Below are 23,504 nucleotides of genomic sequence, written 5' to 3' on the forward strand. Positions count from 1 at the left end.
GTCCTTCTCCTCCACATCTCCCAAGTAATGTTTGAGTCTTTGACCATTCACAGTGAAGGTTCGTTGTGACTTTTCTTCCATGATTTCTACTTGTCCATATTGGGAGACCTTGGTGACAAGGAATGGTCCAGACCACCTTGATTTTAGCTTCCCTGGAAATAGCTTCAGCCTAGAATTGTAGAGCAATACTTTTTGTCCCTCTTCAAATTTCCTTGGGGCTATGTTGCTGTCATGCTTCTTCTTTGCTCTTTCTTTGTAAATTTTGGCATTCTCATAAGCTTCAGCTCTGAATTCTTCCAACTCTTGAATTTGCAACATCCTTCTTTCTCCAGTAGCTTTGCTGTCCAAGTTCAAGAGTTTCAAGGCCCAGAATGCCTTGTGCTCCAACTCCAGTGGCAAATGGCAAGCTTTTCCATATACTAATTGGTAAGGAGACATTCCAATTGGTGTTTTGAAAGCTGTCCTATATGCCCAAAGAGCATCATCTAGCTTAATCGACCAGTCCTTCCTTGAAGTTCCCACAGTCTTTTCCAGGATTCTTTTGAGTTCCCTATTAGATATTTCGGCTTGCCCACTTGTCTGTGGATGGTATGGTGTGGCTACCTTGTGTTGACTCCATATTTTAGAAGCAATGCCTCTAATGGTTTGTTGCAGAAATGGCTTCCTCCATCACTGATGATTGCTCTTGGAACCCCAAAACGGCAAAAAATGTGTTTTCTGAGGAAGTTCATGACTACCTTATTATCATTGGTTGGAGTTGCTATTGCTTCAACCCATTTGGAGACATAGTCTACTGCCACAAGAATGTAATTATTTGAGTATGAGGTGGGAAAGGGTCCCATGAAATCTATCCCCCATACATCAAACAATTCAAGTTCCAGAATGAACTGTTGTGGCATTTCATTTCTTCTTGGCAGGTTCCCCGCTTTCTGGCATTCATGGCAGTGCTTCACTAGTTCCTTTGCATCTTTGAAGATAGTGGGCCAATAAAACCACACTGCAAAACCTTAGCTGCTGTTCTTTCTCCTGCAAAATGTCCTCCATAAGTGGAGCCATGGCAGTCCCATAAGACTTCCCTTCCTTCTTCCTCTGATATGCATCTTCTGAGTATGCCATCCGAACATTTTTTGAACAAGTATGGTTCGTCCCAGATGAAGTATTTGGCATCATTTACCAATTTCTTCCTTTGATGCTTGTTAATTCCAACGGCAAACTCCCAGTGGCCTTGAAGTTTGCTATGTCTGCAAACCAGGGTGCTTTGTGAATTACCATGAGTTGTTCATCAGGAAAGCACTCATTTATATGTGTGCTTTGTGTGCTTCCTTCTTCACATGGTATCCTTGATAAATGGTCTGCCACCTTGTTCTCTACACCCTTCTTGTCTTTGATTTCAATGTCAAATTCCTGCAGCAAAAGAACCCATCTAATAAGTCTTGGTTTGGATTCTTGTTTAGCAAGTAAGTATTTTAAAGCTGAATGATCAGTGAAGACAATGACTTTAGATCCAATGAGATAGGATCTAAATTTGTCAAATGCAAAGACTATTGCCAAGAGTTCTTTTTCAGTGGTTGTGTAATTCCTTTGGTTATCATTCAAGACTTTACTGGCATAATAAATCACATGTACCAAATTGTCTTTCCTTTGTCCTAACACTGCCCCAATAGCAAGGTCTGATGCATCACACATCAGTTCAAAAGGTAAGTTCCAATCAGGTGGGGCAATGATAGGTGCAGAGGAAAGTTTTTGCTTCAAAAGTTCATATGCTAGCATGCAATTTTTATCAAATACAAAGGGTGTATCAGAGACAAGCAAGTTACTCAAAGGTTTGGCTATTTTAGAAAAGTCTCTAATAAACCTTCTGTAAAAGCCAGCGTGTCCCAAAAAACTCCTAACTGCCTTGACATTACTTGGTGGAGGTAGTTTTTCAATGAGTTCCACCTTAGCTCTGTCCACCTCAATGCCTCTATTAGAGATTTTGTGGCCAAGGACTATTCCTTCTGTGACCATGAAATGACACTTTTCCCAGTTTAATACTAGGTTGGTCTCTTGGCATCTTTTAAGCACCAAGGCAAGGTGGTGTAGGCAGCTAGGAAAAGAATCTCCAAACACAGAAAAATCATCCATGAAAACCTCAATAAATTTTTCAATCATGTCCGAAAAGATGGACAGCATGCATCTTTGGAAAGTGGCAGGTGCATTGCACAATCCAAAGGGCATGCGTCTATAAGCAAAAACTCCATATGGACAAACAAATGATGTTTTCTCTTGATCTCTTGGATCAACTACTATCTGATTATAGCCTGAGTATCCATCCAGAAAGCAATAGTAAGCATGTCCTGCAAGCCTTTCAAGCATCTGATCCATGAATGAGAGTGGGAAATGATCTTTTCTGGTGGCTTCATTGAGCTTCCTGTAGTCTATGCACATCCTCCACCCAGTGACAGTTCTTGTGGGTATGAGTTCGTTCCTCTCATTTGGCACCACAGTTATGCCACCTTTCTTGGGAACTACATGGATGGGACTAACCCATGGGCTATCAGAAATGGGGTAGATTACCCCTGCCTGCCATAACTTCATGACCTCCTTTTGTACCACTTCTTTCATGACGGGATTCAATCTTCTCTGAGCTTGAATGGAGGGTCTAGCATCCTCTTCTAATAAGATTTTATGCATGCATATGGATGAACTTATCCCCTTCAAATCAGCTAGGGTCCATCCAATGGCATCTTGATGAGTTTGTAGCACCTTGATCAATTCTTCTTCCTGTTCTTGGCTCAGGGCAGAGCTAATGATAACAGGATGGCTCTCATCACTACCCAAGTATGCATACTTGAGATTAGGGGGCAATGCTTTGAGCTCAGGTTTTGGTGCTTCCTTCTCTTCTTTCACTCTCTCTGGCATGCTTGGCATGGTTGTTTCAGCAACCTTGATGTCACTAACTTCAATATCCTTGGTGAACTCCTCCTCTGCCACTTCCTTTGTTGTTTCCTCAAAGGTTTCTTGTACTGCAATGTCCACTACATCCACCCTCATGCATTCCTTTAGTGATTCTGATGGATAGCTCATTGCTTTGAATACGTTAAACACCAATTGCTCATCATGTAGTCTAAGAGTGAGTTCACCCTTTTGGACATCTATGATGGCTCCAGCAGTAGCCAGGAAGGGTCTTCCCAGGATTATCGAAGCTTTGGCTTCTTCCTCCATATCTAACACCACAAAATCGGCAGGAAATATAAAATCTCCCACTTTCACCAACAAATCCTCAACTATCCCATGAGGGAATTTAAAAGTTCGATCTGCCAATTGGAGGGCCATTCTTGTTGGTTTGGCTTCCTCAATCTTCATTCTTCTCATCATTGTTAGAGACATCAAATTGATACTGGCCCCTAAGTTACACAAGGCCTTCTCCACCATGACTTCTCCTATGATGCAGGGGATTTGGAAACTGCCTGGATCCTTCAATTTCTGAGGCAATTTGTGTTGAATGATGGCACTGCATTCTTCAGTCAACAACACAGTTTCCTCATTTCTCCAGCTTCTCTTCTTGGTCATTAATTCCTTTAAGAATTTTGCATAGAGTGGCATTTGCTCTATTGCCTCAGCAAACGGAATGTTGATTTGAAGCTTCTTGAAAATCTCCAAAAATCTGGAGAATTGGCCATCCTTTTCACTTTTCATCAAACGTTGAGGATATGGTGCTTTGGGTGTATAAGGCTTCAGGACCTCTTTTTCTTTTTCTTTTGTTGCAGACGGTGTAAAAGATTGTCCCTGTTCCTTGTCTCTCACATTTTCCTTTGTTTCATCTTCTGTGGTTTCCTTTGAGATCTCCTTTAGCTTCTTTCTACTTCTGAGGGTTATGGCTTTACATTCTTCCCTTGCAATAGCCTTGGCAGCATGAGAAACGCTTGGCCCAGGGGTTTGCTTAGACAAATACCCAATTTGATTTTCTAGCTTCTGGATGGCAGCTCCTTGGTTTTGCAAGTTAGAATTTACTTCTTCCTTAAAGGCTTTCAATTCGGTTATGTCTTGACCCATGGTTGCAAGCATTCCTTCTATCCTGTTTAATTGATCTTGAAATTGTTGGTTCGGATTAGGTTGGGCAGGTTGATTATTTTGGCCATGATATGGTGGTTGGGAGTAAGTGTTTTGTGTGGCTTGGTATGATCTTTGGTTGGAGTTTTGGTATGTGGAATTGTTATGTTGGTTGGGGTTGTAAGGTTTGTGGTTTTGTGGTTGGGTTTGCTGGTTTCCCCACCCAAAGTTTGGGTGGTTTTTCCAGCCTGGGTTGTAAGTGTTGGAATGTGGATCATATGGTTGCCTTTGTTGATTTCCCACATAGTTGGCCTCTTCCCAATCACCTCCTTCAGTGCTTACTTCCTCTTGATCTTGTGTGTATTGCAGCCACTTGATTTGTTTCTAATTTCCTGGTGAGCTCTGCTAGTTGCTTGGCAAACACCTTGTTTTGGGCTAGAATTGTATCAACATGGTTCAGCTCCATGACTCCCTTAGTGTTGTGTCTCTCTGAAGCATAGTAGTACTCATTCTCAGCCACTATCTCAATCACTTCAATGGCTTCTTCCACAGTCTTTTTCCTGTTCAATGAACCTCCTGATGAATGGTCTACAGCCTTCCTTGATTCGTAAGAAAGTCCATCATAGAAAATATGTAATTGCACCCAGTCATGGAACATGTCTGGTGGGCATTTCCTTGTCAAATCCTTGAACCTCTCCCATGCCTCGTAGAGAGTTTCACCATCTTGTTGTCTAAAAGTCTGAACCTCAGATCGAAGCCTCTTGACCTTTTGTGGGGGGTAGAAACATGCCAGAAACTTGCTTTCCACCTCATCCCAGGTTGTTAGGCTCCCCCTTGGGAATGATTCCAGCCACTTAGCTGCCTTGTCCCTAAGTGAAAATGGGAACAAGAGCAGTTTATAGGCATCTTCCTGGACTCCATTAGACTTCACAGTGTCGCAAATTCTCAGGAATTTTGTGAGATGTTGGTTTGGATCTTCATTAGCACTCCCACCAAATGAACAATGATTCTCCATCAGTGATATTAGCTGTGGTTTGAGTTCAAAATTGTTGGCCTGAATGGGTGGTTTCTGAATGCTGCTACCACAATTCCCAGAGGTTGGGTTTATGTATGAACCAAGAACCCTCCTCTCGGGAATGGCATTGTTTCCATCAGCTCTCTCATGGTTGTGAACTTCTCTATCCATGTTGAGATCTAGAACTTCCTCAAAATTGTCCTCAGATTCTCCTTCAGATTCTTCTTCCCAGTACTCTCTTCCCTCTTGCTTCCCTTCTAAGTTTATGAAGGGTCCTCTCTGGTTCGGTATGGATGAGTTGATGTCTCCTCTCCTACCCGTCATACAAGAACACGCACAGGCAACAAACAAGTGAAATACTCTTGGTTAATGGAAGAGTATGGTTAGAGCAGTTGAGGAATTAATTCAAATAGTTAGTGAGTCAGTGAGTTAGTTGCTTGAATTTAAAGGCATAAAGAAAGAAAACAAGTAACAGAGTGCAGAAATTAAAATTCAACAAGTAACTTCAACTGAATTAACAAAACAAGAAAAATGCTCAATCTAGTTAACTTCCAATTTGAGAATTGTCAATCGAAAACCAATCCCCGGCAACGGCGCCATAAACTTGATGCTACGATTTTAGGAAATTGCACGATCGGCAAAAATTCCTTCCGGCAAGTGCACCGGTTATCGTCAAGTAAAAACTCACAATAGAGTGAGGTCGAATCCCACAAGGATTGGTTGAGTGAGCAATTCGGATTAGAAGTGTGTTCTAGTTGAGCGGAATCAAGATTTAGATGAGAATTGCGGAATGTAAAATTGGCGGGAAGCGTAAATGGCAAGAAATTGAAATTGCGGAATCTTAAATTGCATGAATTAAAGAGCGAGAAGCTAAATTGCTGAAATTAAAAAGGGATCGGGGTGATTGCATGAATTTAATTGCAGAATGTAAAGAGAAAGTGGTAGATCAGAAATGGGGAATTCATTGGGTTTCAGGAGATATTGAGATCTCCGAATCAAAACATTTTTTATCCCTTCCTCAACCAATGCGTTCATTGAATTTTGCTTGGCAATCTTATATGATTGGATTCCAATCCCTTGGCTCACCAATTCTCTCTAAAAAACAAACAAATTCCCAATCCCTTGGTTTAAATGTTCATAAGAAGAGATGACGCTCGATCACTGATTATACCACACAGTTTCATGAACCACAATTTGGTAGGATTACATGTCACAATATCCATCCAAACCCCAATCCACTTCACTGTGAGAAAGCTTCTCTAGCATGAATCCTCCATTCCTTTCCCAAGGTTCCGAAGGATTCCAATTATGGATAGTTTCTTTCCCAAGACAACTAACCAATGGAATTAGATCGAGAAGCTTTCTAACAAAAATTCAAGAGAAAAGATTGAAGAAGAAGATAAAAACTATTATTGATTCATTGAATTACAATAGAGCTCCCTAACCCAATGAAAGGGGGTTTAGTGAGTCATAGCTCTGAATTCAATTACAAAAAGTATGAAAACTAGAAAAATGATCAAAAGTCCTTTAACTAACTTAAATTCTATCCTATTTATACACTTTCTAAATTGAGCTTCTGTTGTGTTTCTTGGGCTTTGAGGCCTTTCCCTGATTTCCTTTTGCTTTGGGTTTATGATCCATAATCCTGATGAGGCTGCTGATCCAATTCTGTAACATTCATTGAGCCAACTTAGGGATAATCAAGTAATGACACATGACTCAACAAATTAAAATTCCAGACTCATCAATTCTTCAGGCCCAATCCCATAAACCATGATATTCAATTGGATTTCATACCAGAGTACGTTTAAGTTAATGTTTGTGCTCAAATGCTAACTTAAACTGCAATATCTTTGGCCCAGAAACCTTTTCAAATAGTGGCGTTTAAGTTGCAGTTTAAGCTTGAACTGCAACTTAAACGTTGGACACTCCTGGAGGTGGTATAATTCAAGCACGTTTAAGCTTCAGTTTAAGGTTAAACTGAAGCTTAAACGTGGAAATGGAAGAAAGCAACCATGGAGGGTAAAGTAGTCGAACACGTTTAAGCTTCAGTTTAAGGTTAAACTGAAGCTTAAACGTGGAAATGGAAGAAGCAACCCTGGAGTGTGGAATTGTCGAACACGTTTAAGCTCCAGTTTAAGCTTAAACTGGAGCTTAACGTGGAAATGAAGAAAGCAACCCTGGAGGAGAATTGTCGAACACGTTTAAGCTCCAGTTTAAGGTTAAACTGGAGCTTAAACGTGGAAATGGCTCCCTGGTGCATTTCTCATTTCTGGCGTTTAACTTCCAGTTTAAGGTTAAACTGGAGGTTAAACGCCACTTTCAGCTTTCCTCAGCTTTCATGATTTTGGCGTTTAGCTCCAGTTTAAGCTTAAACTGGAACTTAAACTCCACATGTGATATTCAAGCTTCCTTTATTGATTTTGTTGCTTCCTTGCCTAACCTCTTCTTCCCCTGAAATCATCCAAACAACTGCATCAAAGTCTTGCAAATTTCATGAGAAATCTTCCATTCATAGCATTCAAGTAATAACTAAAAACTCATGGAATTTGCATCAAAATCATACTGTTTGGATGGTTCATTGCTTTGTTATTCATTTAACCATTCTTGGTTACTTTAAGCTCAAGAAAATGCATAAAACAACTAAAACTAACAGAAAAATGCTAGTGAAACTAGCCTAAGATGCCTTGGCATCAAGAGGTGAAGAGAAGTGTTAGTAAATAATTAATTAAATAGAAGAAGAGAAGAGGGAGAGAATTCGAGAATAATTTTTAAAAAGGGGTTAGTAGTTTTCGAAAATTAAAGATGAGAAATAAGATTAAATTTAAATTAAAACTAATTAATTAATTAAAAAGAATTTTGAAAAAAGGGCGAGATATTTTCGAAATTAGAGAGGGAGAAGTAGTTAGTTGGTTTTGAAAAAGATAAGAAACAAACAAAAAGTTAGTTAGTTGATTGAAAAAGATTTGAAATTTTAATTTTAAAAAGATAAGAAGATAAGAAGATAGAAAAGATATTTTAAAATCAAATTTTTGAAAAAGATAAAATTTTGAAAAAAGATAAGATAAAAAGATAAGATAAAAAGGTAAGATTTTTAAGAAAAAGATATTTTGAAAAAGATTTAATTTAAAGATTGAACCTTTCTTAACAAGAAAGTAACAAACTTCAAATTTTTGAACCAATCACATTAATTGTTAGCTTATTTCGAAAATATGATATAAAAGATAAGAAAAAGATTTTGAAAAATAATTTAATTTTTTTTAAATTTTCGAAAATAAGAAAAAATGAAAAAGATATGATTTTTGAAAAAGATTTTGAAAAGATAGGATTTTTAAAATTGAAAATTTGACTTGACTCATAAGAAACAACCAATTTTAAAAGTTTTTGACTTTGTCAACTCAAATTTTTCAAAATTTTGAGAAAATTAAGGAAAAGATATTTTTTTTGAATTTTTAATGAGGAGAGAGAGAAACACAAAAATGACCCAAAACATGAAAATTTTGGATCAAAACACATAATGCATGCAAGAGTGCTATGAATGTCAAGATGAACACCAAGAACACTTTGAAGATCATGATGAACATCAAGAACATATTTTTAAAAATTTTTAATGCAAAGAAAACATGCAAGACACCAAACATAAAAATTTTTAATGCATGGACTCTAACAAACGAAAAAATGTATATGAAAAACAACAAACAACACAAAACAAGAAATCATCAAGATCAAACAAGAAGACTTGTCAAGAACAACTTGAAGATCATGAAGAACACTATGAATGCATGGAATTTTCGAAAAATGCAAGAAAAATTTTTAAAGCATGGAATTGACACCAAACTTAAAACATGACACAAGACTCGACAAAGAAACACAAAATATTTTTGATTTTTATGATTTTATTAATTTTTTTGGATTTTTTATTATTTTTTTTTCGAAAATAAAGTTTGGAAAAACGAAAAAGAAAAGAAAAATTTTGAAAAAGATTTTTGAAAAGTTTTTGAAAAGAAAATTACCTAATCTGAGCAACAAGATGAACCGTCAGTTGTCCATACTCGAACAATCCCCGGCAACGGCGCCAAAAACTTGGTGGACGAAATTGTGATCCTCAAAGTTGGTCTCTTTGTACTTGTATGAAATTTAAATATTGGCTCTATCAAAAATACCCCAAAGAGATCATGGTATGATGAATTGGGATCTTAATAATCCCTGGTAATGGCACCAACAGCTTAGTGTTGTTGTTGGACCAAAAGAGTTACAGGCACTGTTAGAGAATCTCACAACTCCGTTCAACTAACCAGCAAGTGTACTGGGTCATCCAAGTAATACCTTATGTGAGTAAGGGTCGATCCTATAGAGATTGTTGGTATGAAGCAAGCTATGGTCACCTTGTAAATCTCAGTTAGGCAGATTAAATGGTTTATGATAAGTTCGAAATAAAATAAACAGAAATAAAATAGTAAATAGTTACTCATATAATTCCATGGTGGAAATTTCAGATAGGCATATGGAGATGCTGTGCTCCTCTCGAATCTCTATTTTCTTATTACATTCATCCAATCCTTCCTACTCCTTTCCATGGCAAGCTGTATGTAGGGCATCACCGTTGTCAATGGCTACATCCCATCCTCTCAGTGAAAATGGGTCCTATGCTCTGTCACAGCACGGCTAATCATCTATCGGTTCTCAATCAGGTTGGAATAGAATCCCTTGATTCTTTTGCGTTTGTCACTAACGCCCAGCCTTCAGGAGTTTGAAGCTCGTCACAGTCATTCAATCCCGGAATCCTACTCGGAATACCACAGACAAGGTTAGACTTTCCGGATTCCCGGAATCCTACTCGGAATACCACAGACAAGGTTAGACTTTCCGGATTCCCATGAATGCCGCCATCTATCTAGCTTATACCATGAAGATTCTGTTGGGGAATCTAAGAGATATGCGCCCGGCCTAAGGTAGAACAGAAGTGGTTGTCAGTCACGCGCGTTCATAGGTGAGAATGATGATGAGTGTCACGGATCATCACATTCATCAAGTTGAAGTGCAACGTATATCTTGGAATAAGAATAAAGAGAATGAATAGAAAATAATAGTAATTGTATTGAAACTTGAGGTACAGCAGAGCTCCACACCCTTAATCTATGGTGTGTAGAAACTCCACCATTGAAAAACATAAGTGAAAGGTTCAGGCATGGCCGAATGGCCAGCCCCCAAACATGATCAATGGACTAAAACAAAACTGAGACCAAAGATGAAATGGTCAAAAACGTCTAATACAATAGTTAAATGTCCTATTTACAAAAGTAAGTAATTGATGCATAAATCCACTTCCGGGGCCCACTTGGTATGTGTTTGGGCTGAGCTTGATCTATCCACGAGCTGAGGCTTCCTTTGGAGTTGAATGCCGAGTTACAGCGTGTTTCTGGCGTTCAACTCCGGGTCGTGACGTGTTTCTGGCGTTTGACTCCAGACAGCAGCATGTACTTGGCGTTGAGCGCCACTTTATGTCGTAAATTCCCGAATAAAGTATAAACTATTATATATTTATGGAAAGCTCTGGATGTCTACTTTCCAACGCCGTTGAGAGCGCGCCATTTGGAGTTCTGTAGCTCCATAAAATTCATTTTGAGTGCAGGGAGGTCAGATTCCAACAGCATCAGCAGTCCTTTTGTCAGCCTTTTTCAGAGTTTTGCTCAGGTCCCTCAATTTCAGCCAGAAATTACCTGAAATCCCAGAAAAATACACAAACTCATAGTAAAGTCCAGAAATGTGAATTTAACATAAAAACTAATGAAAACATCCCTAAAAGTAGCTTGAACTTACTAAAAACTACCTAAAAACAATGCCAAAAAGCGTATAAATTATCCGCTCATCACCTGCTTACCAAATAATGAAGAAATCAATGACACAATGCGCTCCTCTAATTCCTCTTGGTACCTTTTTTTCTTGTTCTTTTTATTGACAGGAATCTAAACAACAAAGTAACAACCTGAATTATATTATTAAAAAACATTTTTATTATTAAAAAAGGTTGGTGACATCTACAAACCATTCACAAGCATTTTTATTATTAAGTATTGTTAATAATAATTAAAATATGAAGAATATATATTAAATGAATATAACTTCAGAAGCATTTTTATTATTAAAAAGGGATGGTGACAGAAAAAATGAGATACTAACAGCAAGGGTTGATGACATATTATTAAGAAGTCATTCTGAATGTATTTCTTAACCTTTCAAATAGCTTTGGTTGTTGATAAAAACTTAACTAACAATAATAAGTAATTTCTTTCTCCAAATTTAAATGATAAAGACTAGACTAGACTAGAATAAAGATTGATTGTCTTAAACTTAGAAAAATGGTAGTCATGTTGAATAGTGATGAATGTGTTCAAAGAACCATAGAGTGAGAGTTAGTAACAACAAAACACACTTCTATTCTTCTTTTTCATTCTGTTATCCAACTCTGCAACAACTAGAAACAAGAGTTCCATGTTTTTCAACTAACAACTCTGCATTTGAAACCTTCGCTGATCCAAATTCCAAAATTAATTATAAATATAAATAATTATGCAGAAAAACTTAAAATGAACTAACCTCTTGTATAGGTTTGTTATGATCTTTTGGGTTCACAAATTCATTAAACCCAATAAACATGAACATAATATCATGAAAAAAATTAGACAACAATTAGAGATAGTTAGTATAAATTAGACAACTAGAGAAGAGATGACTGTAATAATTTAGAAATATTTTAGGGAAGTGAATATAATTTATCCAAAATATTATTAATTAGGTGATTCAAATTAATGTGTTCAAATAATAAGAATCAATCCTATTGAAACTAGGATCTATCCAAAAAAAAAAGAATCCTATTGAAACTAGGAAGTAGGATTAGAGAAGAGCTATACTTGATGTCCTAGATTTTGTGTGATGAATGAGATTTGAGTCTTTTGATTCTCCTTACTTAAGCCTCAATCGTAAACGACTCAATACTTTAGGAGATGCAAAAGTTATGGTCTCTCTTGACCTAACCTAAATTATCGATTTCACAACATATATTATATATTCTCTTCAAATTTAGAGAACATGATATTACAATTAGGTCAAGTTTTACACCTAAAATAGGGAATTTCTAAGTGAAACTGAAGTTTACATTGGAAAGAGTTTAGTGACAATCAGAAAACGATACCTGGTTCTTGTGAGCTTGATTGAGAGAGAGCGGAGAAGGACCAAGGTAGGAGGAGCGACGACGGCAACAGAGAGAAGGAGCGACGGTGGCGCGACAGCAGCGGAACGACAGGCGGCGCGAGCAAGAGGAGCGATAGTGAGGAGCGACAGCGGCGCGGTAGCAATAGAGCGCGACGGCAACGCGAGCAAACGAAGTGACGGCAGCGCAACCGTGACGCTGGCAATGGAGAATGAAGGTTGGTGAATTTGGGGTAAAATGAAGGTTGATGAGGAATTTGGGGTAAAATTGTGTTTCTAAACTTAAAGGCGGGAAGTGGGCACGGGGCTGATGTTTTTTGTAATAAAAATCGATGGTAGAGTTGTCAATTTTAATTTGATAAAAAGCAATTACTTTTGCGTCTATTTTATACATTAAATCCACACCATTTATTCGATTTTAGAAAGCAATCTAGACCGTACAAATTTATCGACAAAAATGTTGTCGATATTTTAAATATAAAAATAGACGTCATTTTCGTCGATTTTAAAATAAAAGTATTTCCAACCCCTGGTTCGTCGATAATATGATGATAGTTAAAAAAGGTTTAATGCAGCATAAAAAAATCGACGACAAGGCCGTCAATTTTATTATTTTATTTTTATTTTTTTTAAATATCGATAGCAAACCATCGAAAAATATCAACGGCAGAGATAGCCGTCGATTTTTTGCATCGAAAAATATGCTTTTTCTTGTAGTGTATCGATATCCTTGTTTTAACTATTAGATCAAATATTTGTTGTTAGTTATTACTCTTTATAATCAAATAAGTGTCATTTTTCATTTAATTAAGAAAATGTTTGAAACTAGTATTAAACTCGTGCGATGCACGTGCTTATATTTAAATTTGACATGTTAAATAAAAAATAATATTTTATAATCATAAATTTTTCGAGTTTAGTATAACACTATCATTATCATTATATAATAAACGTACAAAATATGCTATTTTATCCTTATTCAAAGTAAAATGCAAATAGAAGAGTTTGAAGTCTATAATATTCTTGAACCATAAGGAGTGAGAAATGAAAAAATAAGAACATATATAACTGTAATAATAGCACGTCAATTTTACACTAAACTTTATATCAGAAGGCTAATAAAAATTTATCGACAACCTAGTATCTTACTATCTTACTAACTTTATTAGAAAAGCAATTGGCATATGATGTTGTGCTCCCTGTTACACATTTCATCTCAAATCTGAAAACAGAGTTATAGATAAATTAGTTATATCTACAGTAAATATTTGTACACTTGTGTAAATCATAACATGCTATTAAAATGAAAACAATATTATTCTTACCTAAATATTATTAAAAACTTCTTTAAACTCGATATTTGTTTTTGATGACTTTGGATTGTCGTCTTCGTCCAAAATTAAGACTCTGAGGCCACTGCGACTCTTAACTCTTGGCAAAGCAACATAAAGTTGTCCATGGGTGAACATTGATTCCGGCAAATAAAGTCCTACATGTGATAATGATTGACCCTAACTCTTGTTAATGGTCATTGCAAGGCATACTGTTAATGGAAATTGTCTCCGTTGGAATTTAAATGGCAATCCTGAATCTGAAGGGATCAAGTTCATTCTTGGAATGTACACTTTATCTCCAATATTTCTACCAGTCACTACCGTCGCTCCAATTACGTTGTTGCCAAGTTTGTTAACTATTAATCTTGTCCCGTTGCATAAACCTTAAGTCTAGTATATGTTTCAGAGTAGTATTACAGTGACTCCTGGCTTCAAAGTCAACTTGTGATTGGGTAGTCTCGAACATTTGATGTCATTTGGGAACTCTGGTGTGAACCACTTTTGTTGTACATCTTCATTCTCATCATCTTGACATGTTGTGTCAGAACTCAAATACTCTTTTTCCATCCCTGGAGAGATTGTCAAGACGAAATCGTTTACCTTCTCGATACTCTCAAGCGTGGGAGCGAGAATTGCCCTACTCTAAAAATACCTATAATCTGACATATTTTGCAACAAATTTGGATATGCAAAGTCTACCAAATGAGATAGAGTGTCATCACTAGTTGTAATCAATAAATCATCTGTAATTTAAACTTCTGATTCATCACCAACAACAGAACCAATTATTTTCATTTTCAACATCAAGTATCCAATTAGCAAATCTCTTCATTTCACCTTCATATTGATCCGAAGAAGACATTAGAAGCCTCTTGTTCGTATGCAGATTCAGAAACTTACAAAATGATCACAGATGGGATGAGTTAATAGCTGATGACAATATATCATGTCTACTCCCTTTCAGAATCACCAAAAGTATCTGTCTGAAATCACCTCCTAGAACAACAACCTTACCACCAAATGGTTGATGTGTCTTATGTTGATCGCTAACTGACATAAGATCCCTGAGGGTCTGATCAAGTGCTTCAAGGCATATTTTATTGAGCATTGGAGCTTTATCCCAAATTATTATGCTACTTTGGATAAGCAGCTCAGCCTTCAAACTACCATGCTTGATGTTGCAAGTAGGTTCATCAGTAATTGTAATGAGTATTGAAAATCTAGAATGAGTCATTCTGCCACCAGGTAGGAGTAAAGACGCAATTCCACTGGATGCGACATTTAAAACAATCTTTCCTCTAGACCGAATAATAGAAGAAAGTCCATTCTAAATAAATGTCTTATGGTGCGGAATTTATAACCACAAACTAACCGGCAAGTACACCGGGTCGTACCAAGTAATACCTCAGGTGAGTGAGGGTCGATCCCACGAGGATTGATAGATCAAGCAACAATAATTGAGTGATTGGCTTAGTCAAACAAATAGAAAATGATGATTGAGAGTTCAAAAGCATTAAACAGTAAATTCAATAAATCAGAAAGCAAGCAGCAAACATTTTGTGAAATATATGGAGAAAACAGTTAAGGCTTCAGAGTTATCTATTTTCCGGATTGACTTTTCTTACTAACTATTTTAATCATGCAAGATTTAATTCATGGAAAACTATATGTGACTAAACCCTAATTCCTTAGACCTTTTTAGTCTCCTCTAAAATTCATTAACCGCCAATTTCTTGGTCACTTAATTCCAATTAGAGGGTGAAGCTTAATTCTAGTTTATATGCCACAGAAATCCTAATTAACCAAATATAAGAGGATTATATGTCACGTATCCCGTTAAGTCCAGATAATTAGAAATTTAGGAGAATATGTTTTCAAGCTGTTGTTCATGTAAAGAGCTTTTCCAAATTATACAAGAACTCAATAGAACAAGGGTCATACTTCCGTTCCACCCAAATTCATAAGATAAAGAACGACAATAATTCTTGAATTATAAATCAGTACATGAATTAAAATAGAAAAATAATAGTATCAATCCATACAATAGACAGATCTCCTAACCTTAACAGTGGAGGTTTAGTTGCTCATGGTTCAAAGAGAAAATAAGGATTCAGGTAAAAACTGTAAATTGCGGAATGAGGTAGATGATAAGAGGTGAGATTCTTTTCCCTTTTATATCTAATCCTAATTAATGTAAAATATATTTCCTAAAACTAAATAATATCTTTTCCTATTTTTAAATAAAATAAAGTTTAAATCAGAATTAATAAGAGATTGCGTGCTTGCTTTTTGGAGAGTTGGGGACCACTTGATTCCTTAATAATCCACGCCTAACTTGAGAAATCTCAAGTTAGGCGCAGCCTTGGCCGAATTGATGGAGAAGAAGTATGGAGTATTATATATCGTTAGAAAGCTCTGGAAGTTAACTTTCTAACGCCACTAGAATCACATCATTTGAATCTCTGTAGCTTGAGTTATTTAGGTTTGAGTGCAGAGAGGTTAGGATTGACAGCATTGTTCGCCTTCTTCTCTTTTTCTGCAGAAACTCCATCAAATCCATCCAAATGCTACCTAAAATAAAAAAAATTGCACAAGACTCAAAGTAGTATCTGGTGCACGAAATTGCAATCACACTTTTGCAACTCCGCACAACTAACCAGCAAGTGCACTGGGTCGTCCAAGTAATACCTTACATGAGTAAGGGTCGATCCCACAGAGATTGTCGGCTTGAAGCAAGCTATGGTTATCTTGTAACTCTTAGTCAGGATATCAATAATTATCAGGGTTGATTGTGAAAAGTAAAAGAACATGAAATAAGTACTTGTTTTGCAGTAATGGAGAACAGGTTGAGGTTTTGGAGATGCTCTATCTTCTGAATCTCTGCTTTCCTACTGTCTTCTTCTTCAAGCACGCAAGACTCCTTCCATGGCAAGCTGTATGCAGGGTTTCACCGTTGTCAATGGCTACCTCCCATCCTCTCAGTGAAAATGTTCAACGCGCTCTGTCACAGCACGACTAATCATCTGTCGGTTCTCAATCGGGTTGGAGTAGAATCCAGTGATTCTTTTGCGTCTGTCACTAACGCCCAGCCCTCAGGAGTTTGAAGCTCGTCACAGTCATTCAATCCTTGAATCCTACTCAGAATACCACAGACAAGGTTTAGACCTTCCGGATTCTCTTGAATGCCGCCATCAATTCTAGCTTATACCACGAAGATTCTAATTAAAGAATCCAAGAGATATCTACTCAATCTAAGGTAGAACGGAGGTGGTTGTCAGGCACACGTTCATAGGTGAGAATGGTGATGAGTGTCACGGATCATCACATTCATCAAGTTTAGGAACAAATGATATCTTAGAATAGAAGCAAGCGTGATTGAATGAAAAATAGTAGTAATTGCATTAATCCATCAAGACACAGCAGAGCTCCTCACCCCCAACCATGGGGTTTAGAGACTCATGCCATGGACAATACAATGAGAAACATGTAAAGTGTCATGAGGTCCATATACAATGTCAAAAGATCCTATTAATAGTGAGCTAGTAACCTAGGGTATACAGAAATGAGTAAATGACGTAAAAATCCACTTCCGGGGTCCACTTGGTGTGTGCATGGGCTGAGCATTGAAGCTTTCATGTGTAGAGACTTTTTCTGGAGTTAAACACCAGCTTTTATGCCAGTTTGGGCGTTTAACTCCAATTTTTGTGCCAGTTCCGGCGTTAAACGCCGGGAATTCTGAAGCTGATTTGCAACGCCGGTTTGGGCCATCAAATCTCGGGCAAAGTATGGACTATTATACATTGCTGGAAAGCCCAGGATGTCTACTTTTTGACGCCGTTAAGAGCACGCCATTGGGTTTCTCGAGCTCCAGAAAATCCATTTCGAGTGCAGGGAGGTCAGAATCCAACAGCATCTGCAGTCCTTTTTAGCCTCTGAATCGGATTTTTGCTCAGGTCCCTCAATTTCAGCCAGAAAATATCTGAAATCACAGAAAAACACACAAACTCATAGTAAAGCCCAGAAAAGTGAATTTTAACTAAAAACTAATAAAAATGTAATAAAAACTAACTAAAACATGCTAAAAATATACTAAAAACAATGCCAAAAAGCGTATAAATTATCCGCTCATCACAACACCAAAATTAAATTGTTGCTTGTCCCCAAGCAACTGAAAATCAAAATAGAATAAAAAGAAGAGAATATACTATAGACTCCAAAATATCAAAGAAACTTAGCTCCAATTAGATGAGCGGGACTAGTAGCTTTTTGCTTCTGAATAGTTTTGGCATCTCACTTTATCCTTTGAAGTTTAGAATGATTGGCATCTATAGGAACTCAGAACTCAGATAGTGTTATTGATTCTCCTAGTTAAGTGTGATGATTCTTGAACATAGCTACTTTATGAGTCTTGGCTGTGGCCCAAAGCACTTTGTCTTCCAGTATTACCACCGGATACATTCATGCCACAGACACATACTTGGGTGAATCTTTTCAGATTGTGACTTAGCTTTGCTAAAATCCCCAATTAGAGGTGTCCAGGGTTCTTAAGCACACTCTTTTTGCCTTGGATCACAACTATTTTTTTTGTATTCATTGCTTTTTCTTGCTTCAAGAATCAATTTGATGATTTTTCAGATCCTCAATAACATTTCTCCTTTTCCATCATTCTTTCAAGAGCCAACAATTTTAACATTCTTAAAACAACAAATTCAAAGACATATGCACTGTTCAAGCATTCATTCAGAAAACAAAAAGTATTGTCACCACATTAAACTAATTCAACTAGTTTCAAAGATGAATTCGAAATCATGTACTTGTTCTTTTGTGATTAGAGCATTTTTCATTTAAGAGAGGTGATGGACTAATAGGACATTCATAGCTTTAAGACATGAACCTTAAATTTTATTAATCATGAATTAAGAACAAGACTCAAAAATAGATATAAGATAAGACTAATAGTAATAGAAAACAAAAATTTAAATGGACTCCTAATGATAGAGATTATCACAGAGTTAGGACTCAACAACCTTGATTTTGAGAAGTGGATGCTCCCTCAACTTGTGGGGTATCTGACCCTTCAAGGGAGAGCTTTTGGCGCTTCAACTCCTGTAGCTCACTCCCTTGCTTCTCTTGTTCCTTCAGCAATTTGCAAAGCATGCAGTTTTGATTCTGCTGTTCTTCCTTAATTTGTTCCATAGCTTCTTGTAGCTTGATAACAGATGCTTCCAAACGAGTCCAGTAGTCAATTTCAGGAAGTTCAGGGAGGAACTCCTGCGCCCTTCTTTTGATAGAGTTATCTTGCATTTGTCCTTCCATTGACCTCTTGGTGATTGGGTGCTCAATTGGGATGAATTCATCTACTCCCATCCTCACCCCAGCATCTTTACATAGCAAAGAGATTAAGCTTGGGTAAGCCAGTTTGGCTTCAGTAGAATTCTTGTTTGCAATTGTGTAGATCTCACAAGCAATCAGATGATGAACCTGCACTTCTCTTCCCAGCATAATACAATGAATCATCATTGCTCTCTTGATAGTAACCTCAGAAGGGTTGCTAGTGGGCAATATGGAACGCCCAATAAAGTCTAGCCAGCCTCTTGCAATTGGTTTGAGGTCTCCCCTCTTGAGTTGGTTTGGGACACCTTTTGAATTGGTTGTCCACTTAGTTCCAGGGAGGCATATGTCCTCTAGAACTTGATCCAACCCCTTATCTGCTCTCACCATTCTCCTATTAAAGGATTCAGAATCATCTTGCAGTTGAGGCAATTTGAAGATCTCTCTTATTTTGTCCAGATGGAAGTAGATAACTTTCCCTCTGACCATGGTTCTGTAAGTATAGAAAGTGGTTCCAGTCATTCTCTGCTTATCTGTCAGCTACAGATTTGAGTAGAATTCCTGAACCATATTTCTTCCAACCTTTATCTCAGGATTGGTTAGAATTTCCCATCTTCTATTTCGAATTTGCTCTTGGATCCCTGGATATTCATCTTCTTTTAGATCGAATTTGACTTCCAGGATCACTGACCTCAGACCCATTATTTTGTGATAATGGTCTTCATGTTCTTTGGTTAAGAACTTCTCTTGATTCCAAAGACTCTTTGGATTATTCTTTTTCTTGCCTCTTGAATTGGTTTGTTTTCCCTTAGGAGCCATGATCTTGATGATTCTTAGCTTAGTGATCACGAAAAAGCACACCAAACTTAGAGGTTTGCTTGCCCTCAAGCAAAAGAAAGGAAAGAGGGGAGAGAGGAGGAGAGCAAATTTGAATGGTGGGGAGAAAGGGATGGCCGAACGTGTATTTATAAGGGGGGAGAGATTTAAAAAATTTTGAAGGAGATTTGAGAAGATATGGAAAGAATTTGAGAAATATTTGAGTTTTTGAAGAAGATTTGGGAAGGATTTGAAAGAGATTTGAAGAATGATTTTAATTTTTGAAAATTTGAAGGTGAATGATGAAAGTTTGAAATGTGTTTATGTAGAAAATTATGGATCAAAACAGGAAAGTTTGAAAAAAAAAGAAAAAAAATTTAATTAGAAAGCAAAATCTCTGTCCCCCACCTTTCTGGCATTAAACGCCCAGAATGGTATCCATTCTGGTGTTTAACGCCCAAATGTTGGCCATTGTGGGCGTTTAACGCCCAGCCAGGTACCCTGGCTGGCGTTAAACGCCAGAATTCCCTTCATCAATGGGCGTTTTGCTAAACACCCAAGATGCTGCACACCTGGCGTTAAACACCCAGAATGGTGCCCATTCTGGCGTTTAACGCCCAAAATGGCACCTTTACTGGCGTTAAACGCCCAGAATGGTGCCCATTCTGGCGTTTAACGCCCAAAGTACCCCTTACTGACTTTTTTTCGCCAGCAAGCTCCTTTTTCTCTGCTTTTTGCACTGAATCCTTCTGTAACTCTGTGAATTCCTTCAATTTTGATATTTGCCCTTTGAGAATATGTATCAAACTTTGATTAAACAAAACAGATAACCTACTAATGACTGGGTTGCCTCCCAGCAAGCGCTTCTTTATTGTCTTTAGCTGGACCTTCACTGAGAATCATTCAAGCCTCAGTTTTGAGCATTCTTGCTCAAAGTTGCTTTCAAGATAATGCTTGATCCTCTGTCCATTAACAATGAACTTTTTGTCATAATCAGTATCCTGAAGCTCAACATATCCATATGGTGACACTCCTGTAATCACATACAGACCCCTCCACCGGGATTTAAGTTTTCCTGGGAACAGTCTGAGCCTAGAGTTGAAGAGTAGAACTTTTTGTCCTGGCTCAAAGACTCTGGATGACAACTTCTTGTCATGCCACTTCTTTGCCTTTTCCTTATAAATTTTTGCATTTTCAAAGGCACTGAGTCTAAATTCATCTAGCTCATTTAGCTGGAGTAATCTTTTTTCCCCAGCTAACTTAGCATCCAGGTTTAGGAATCTGGTTGCCCAGTAGGCTTTGTGTTCCAGTTCCACGGGCAGATGACAGGCCTTGCCATACACAAGTTGGTATGGAGAGGTTCCTATTGGAGTCTTGAATGCTGTTCTGTATGCCCACAGAGCATCATCCAAGCTCTTTGCCCAATCCTTTCTACGGGCAATTACAGTCCGTTCTAGGATTCTTTTTAGCTCTCTGTTAGAGACTTCAGCTTGCCCATTTGTCTGTGGATGATATGGGGTTGCTACTTTGTGGCTAATTCCATATCGGACCATAGCAGAGTACAGCTGTTTGTTGCAGAAATGAGTGCCCCCATCACTGATTAGTACTCTGGGAACACCAAACCTGCTGAAGATATATTTCTGGAGGAATTTCAATCTTAGTATCATTAGTGGGTGTAGCAATTGCTTCTACCCATTTAGATACATAGTCCACTGCCACCAGAATGTAAGTGTTTGAGTATGATGGTGGGAATGGACCCATAAAGTCAATACCCCATACATCAAACAATTCAATCTCTAGGATCCCTTGTTGAGGTATGGCGTATCCATGAGGCACGTTACCAGCTCTTTGGCAACTGTCACAGTTACGCACAAACTCTCGGGCATCTCTATAGAGAGTAGGCCAGTAGAAGCCACATTGGAGAACCTTAGTGGCTGTTCGCTCACTTCCGAAATGTCCCCCATACTGTGATCCATGGCAGTGCCACAGGATCCTTTGTGCTTCCTCTCTGGGTACACATCTGCGGATCATTCCGTCTGCACATCTCTTAAAGAGATATGGCTCATCCCATAGGTAGTACTTGGCATCTGAAATTAATTTCTTTCTTTGCACCCTGCTATACTCCTGGGGTATGAACCTCACAGCTTTGTAATTTGGAATATCTGCAAACCATGTAGTTTCCTGAATGGCAAAGAGTTGCTCATCTGGGAAAGTCTCAGAGATCTCAGTAGAAGGGAGGGACGCCCCAGCTACTGGTTCTATTCGGGACAGATGATCAGCTACTTGGTTCTCTGTCCCTTTTCTGTCTCTTATTTCTATATCAAACTCTTGCAAAAGCAACACCCATCTTATGAGCCTGGGTTTTAAATCCTGCTTTGCGAGTAAGTACTTAAGAGCAGCATGGTCAGTGTACACAATCACCTTTGATCCTATTAGATAGGATCTAAACTTGTCAATGGCATAGACCACTGCAAGTAACTCTTTTTCTGTGGTTGTGTAATTCTTCTGTGCGTCATTTAGAACATGGCTGGCATAATAAATGACGTGCAGAAGCTTGTTATGCCTCTGTCCCAACACTGCACCAATGGCATGGTCATTGGCATCACACATTAATTCGAATGGTAATGTCCAGTCTGGTGCAGAGATGACTGGTGCTGTGACCAGCTTGGCTTTCAGGGTCTCAAATGCCTGCAGACACTGTGTGTCAAACACAAATGGTGTGTCAGCAGCTAGCAAGTTGCTCAGAGGTTTTGCAATTTTCGAAAAATCCTTTATAAACCTTCTGTAGAATCTTGCATGCCCTAGAAAGCTTCTGATTGCCTTAACATTGGCAGGTGGTGGTAATTTTTCAATTACCTCTACCTTTGCCCTATCCACCTCTATTCCCTTGTTCGAAATTTTGTGCCCAAGGACGATTCCTTCAGTCACCGTAAAGTGACATTTCTCCCAGTTTAAAACCAGGTTAGTCTCTTGGCAACTTTTCAGGACAAGTGCTAGGTGGTTAAGACAGGAGCTGAATGAGTCTCCATATACTGAGAAGTCATCCATGAAGACTTCCAGGAATTTCTCCACCATATCAAAGAAGATGGATAGCATGCATCTCTGAAAAGTTGCAGGAGCATTACACAGACCAAAAGGCATTCTCCTGTAGGCAAACACGCCAGAAGGGCAAGTGAATGTTGTTTTCTCTTGGTCCTGAGGATCTACTGCAATTTGGTTGTAACCTGAATAGCCATCCAAAAAGCAGTAATAGTCATGACCAGCTAGTCTTTCTAGCATTTGGTCTATGAATGGTAAAGGAAAATGATCCTTTCTGGTGGCTGTATTGAGCCTTCTGTAGTCAATACACATATGCCACCTTGTAACTGTTCTTGTAGGAACCAGTTCATTTCTTTCATTATGGACCACTGTCATGCCTCCCTTCTTGGGGACAACTTGGACAGGGCTCACCCAGGGGCTATCAGAAATAGGATAAATAATCCCAGCCTCTAGTAATTTAGTGACCTCTTTCTGCACCACCTCCTTCATGGTTGGATTTAGCCGCCTTTGTGGTTGAACCACTGGTCTTGCATTATCCTCCAGTAGGATCTTGTGCATGCATCTTGCTGGGCTAATGCCCTTAAGATCACTTATGGACCACCCAAGAGCTGTCTTGTGTGTCCTTAGCACTTGAATCAGTGCTTCCTCTTCCTGTGGATTCAAAGCAGAGCTTATGATCACTGGAAAAGTGTCACCCTCTCCCAGAAATACGTACTTCAGGGATGATG

The 23,504-nt window shown here is 38.1% G+C and overlaps 1 protein-coding gene and 1 non-coding gene across 2 annotated transcripts; one reads left to right on the forward strand and one right to left on the reverse strand.

Annotated features, from left to right (window-relative positions):
* Positions 1-3,176: 3,176 nt before the first annotated feature.
* On the reverse strand, positions 3,177-4,035 carry LOC130966122 (uncharacterized). Its single transcript, XM_057890891.1, has 2 exons — positions 3,598-4,035; positions 3,177-3,206 (listed from the first exon to the last, which is right to left on the reverse strand). The coding sequence occupies exons 1-2, from the start codon at positions 4,033-4,035 to the stop codon at positions 3,177-3,179; spliced, it is 468 nt and encodes a 155-aa protein (XP_057746874.1).
* A 653-nt stretch (positions 4,036-4,688) lies between these two features.
* LOC130972703 (small nucleolar RNA R71) lies at positions 4,689-4,792 on the forward strand. The gene has a single exon (XR_009083866.1). It is a non-coding gene; the product is annotated as a small nucleolar RNA R71 (small nucleolar RNA).
* Positions 4,793-23,504: the final 18,712 nt, after the last annotated feature.

This window comes from Arachis stenosperma, chromosome 3, assembly GCF_014773155.1.
Source record: "Arachis stenosperma cultivar V10309 chromosome 3, arast.V10309.gnm1.PFL2, whole genome shotgun sequence".
Lineage (NCBI taxonomy): Eukaryota > Viridiplantae > Streptophyta > Magnoliopsida > Fabales > Fabaceae > Arachis > Arachis stenosperma.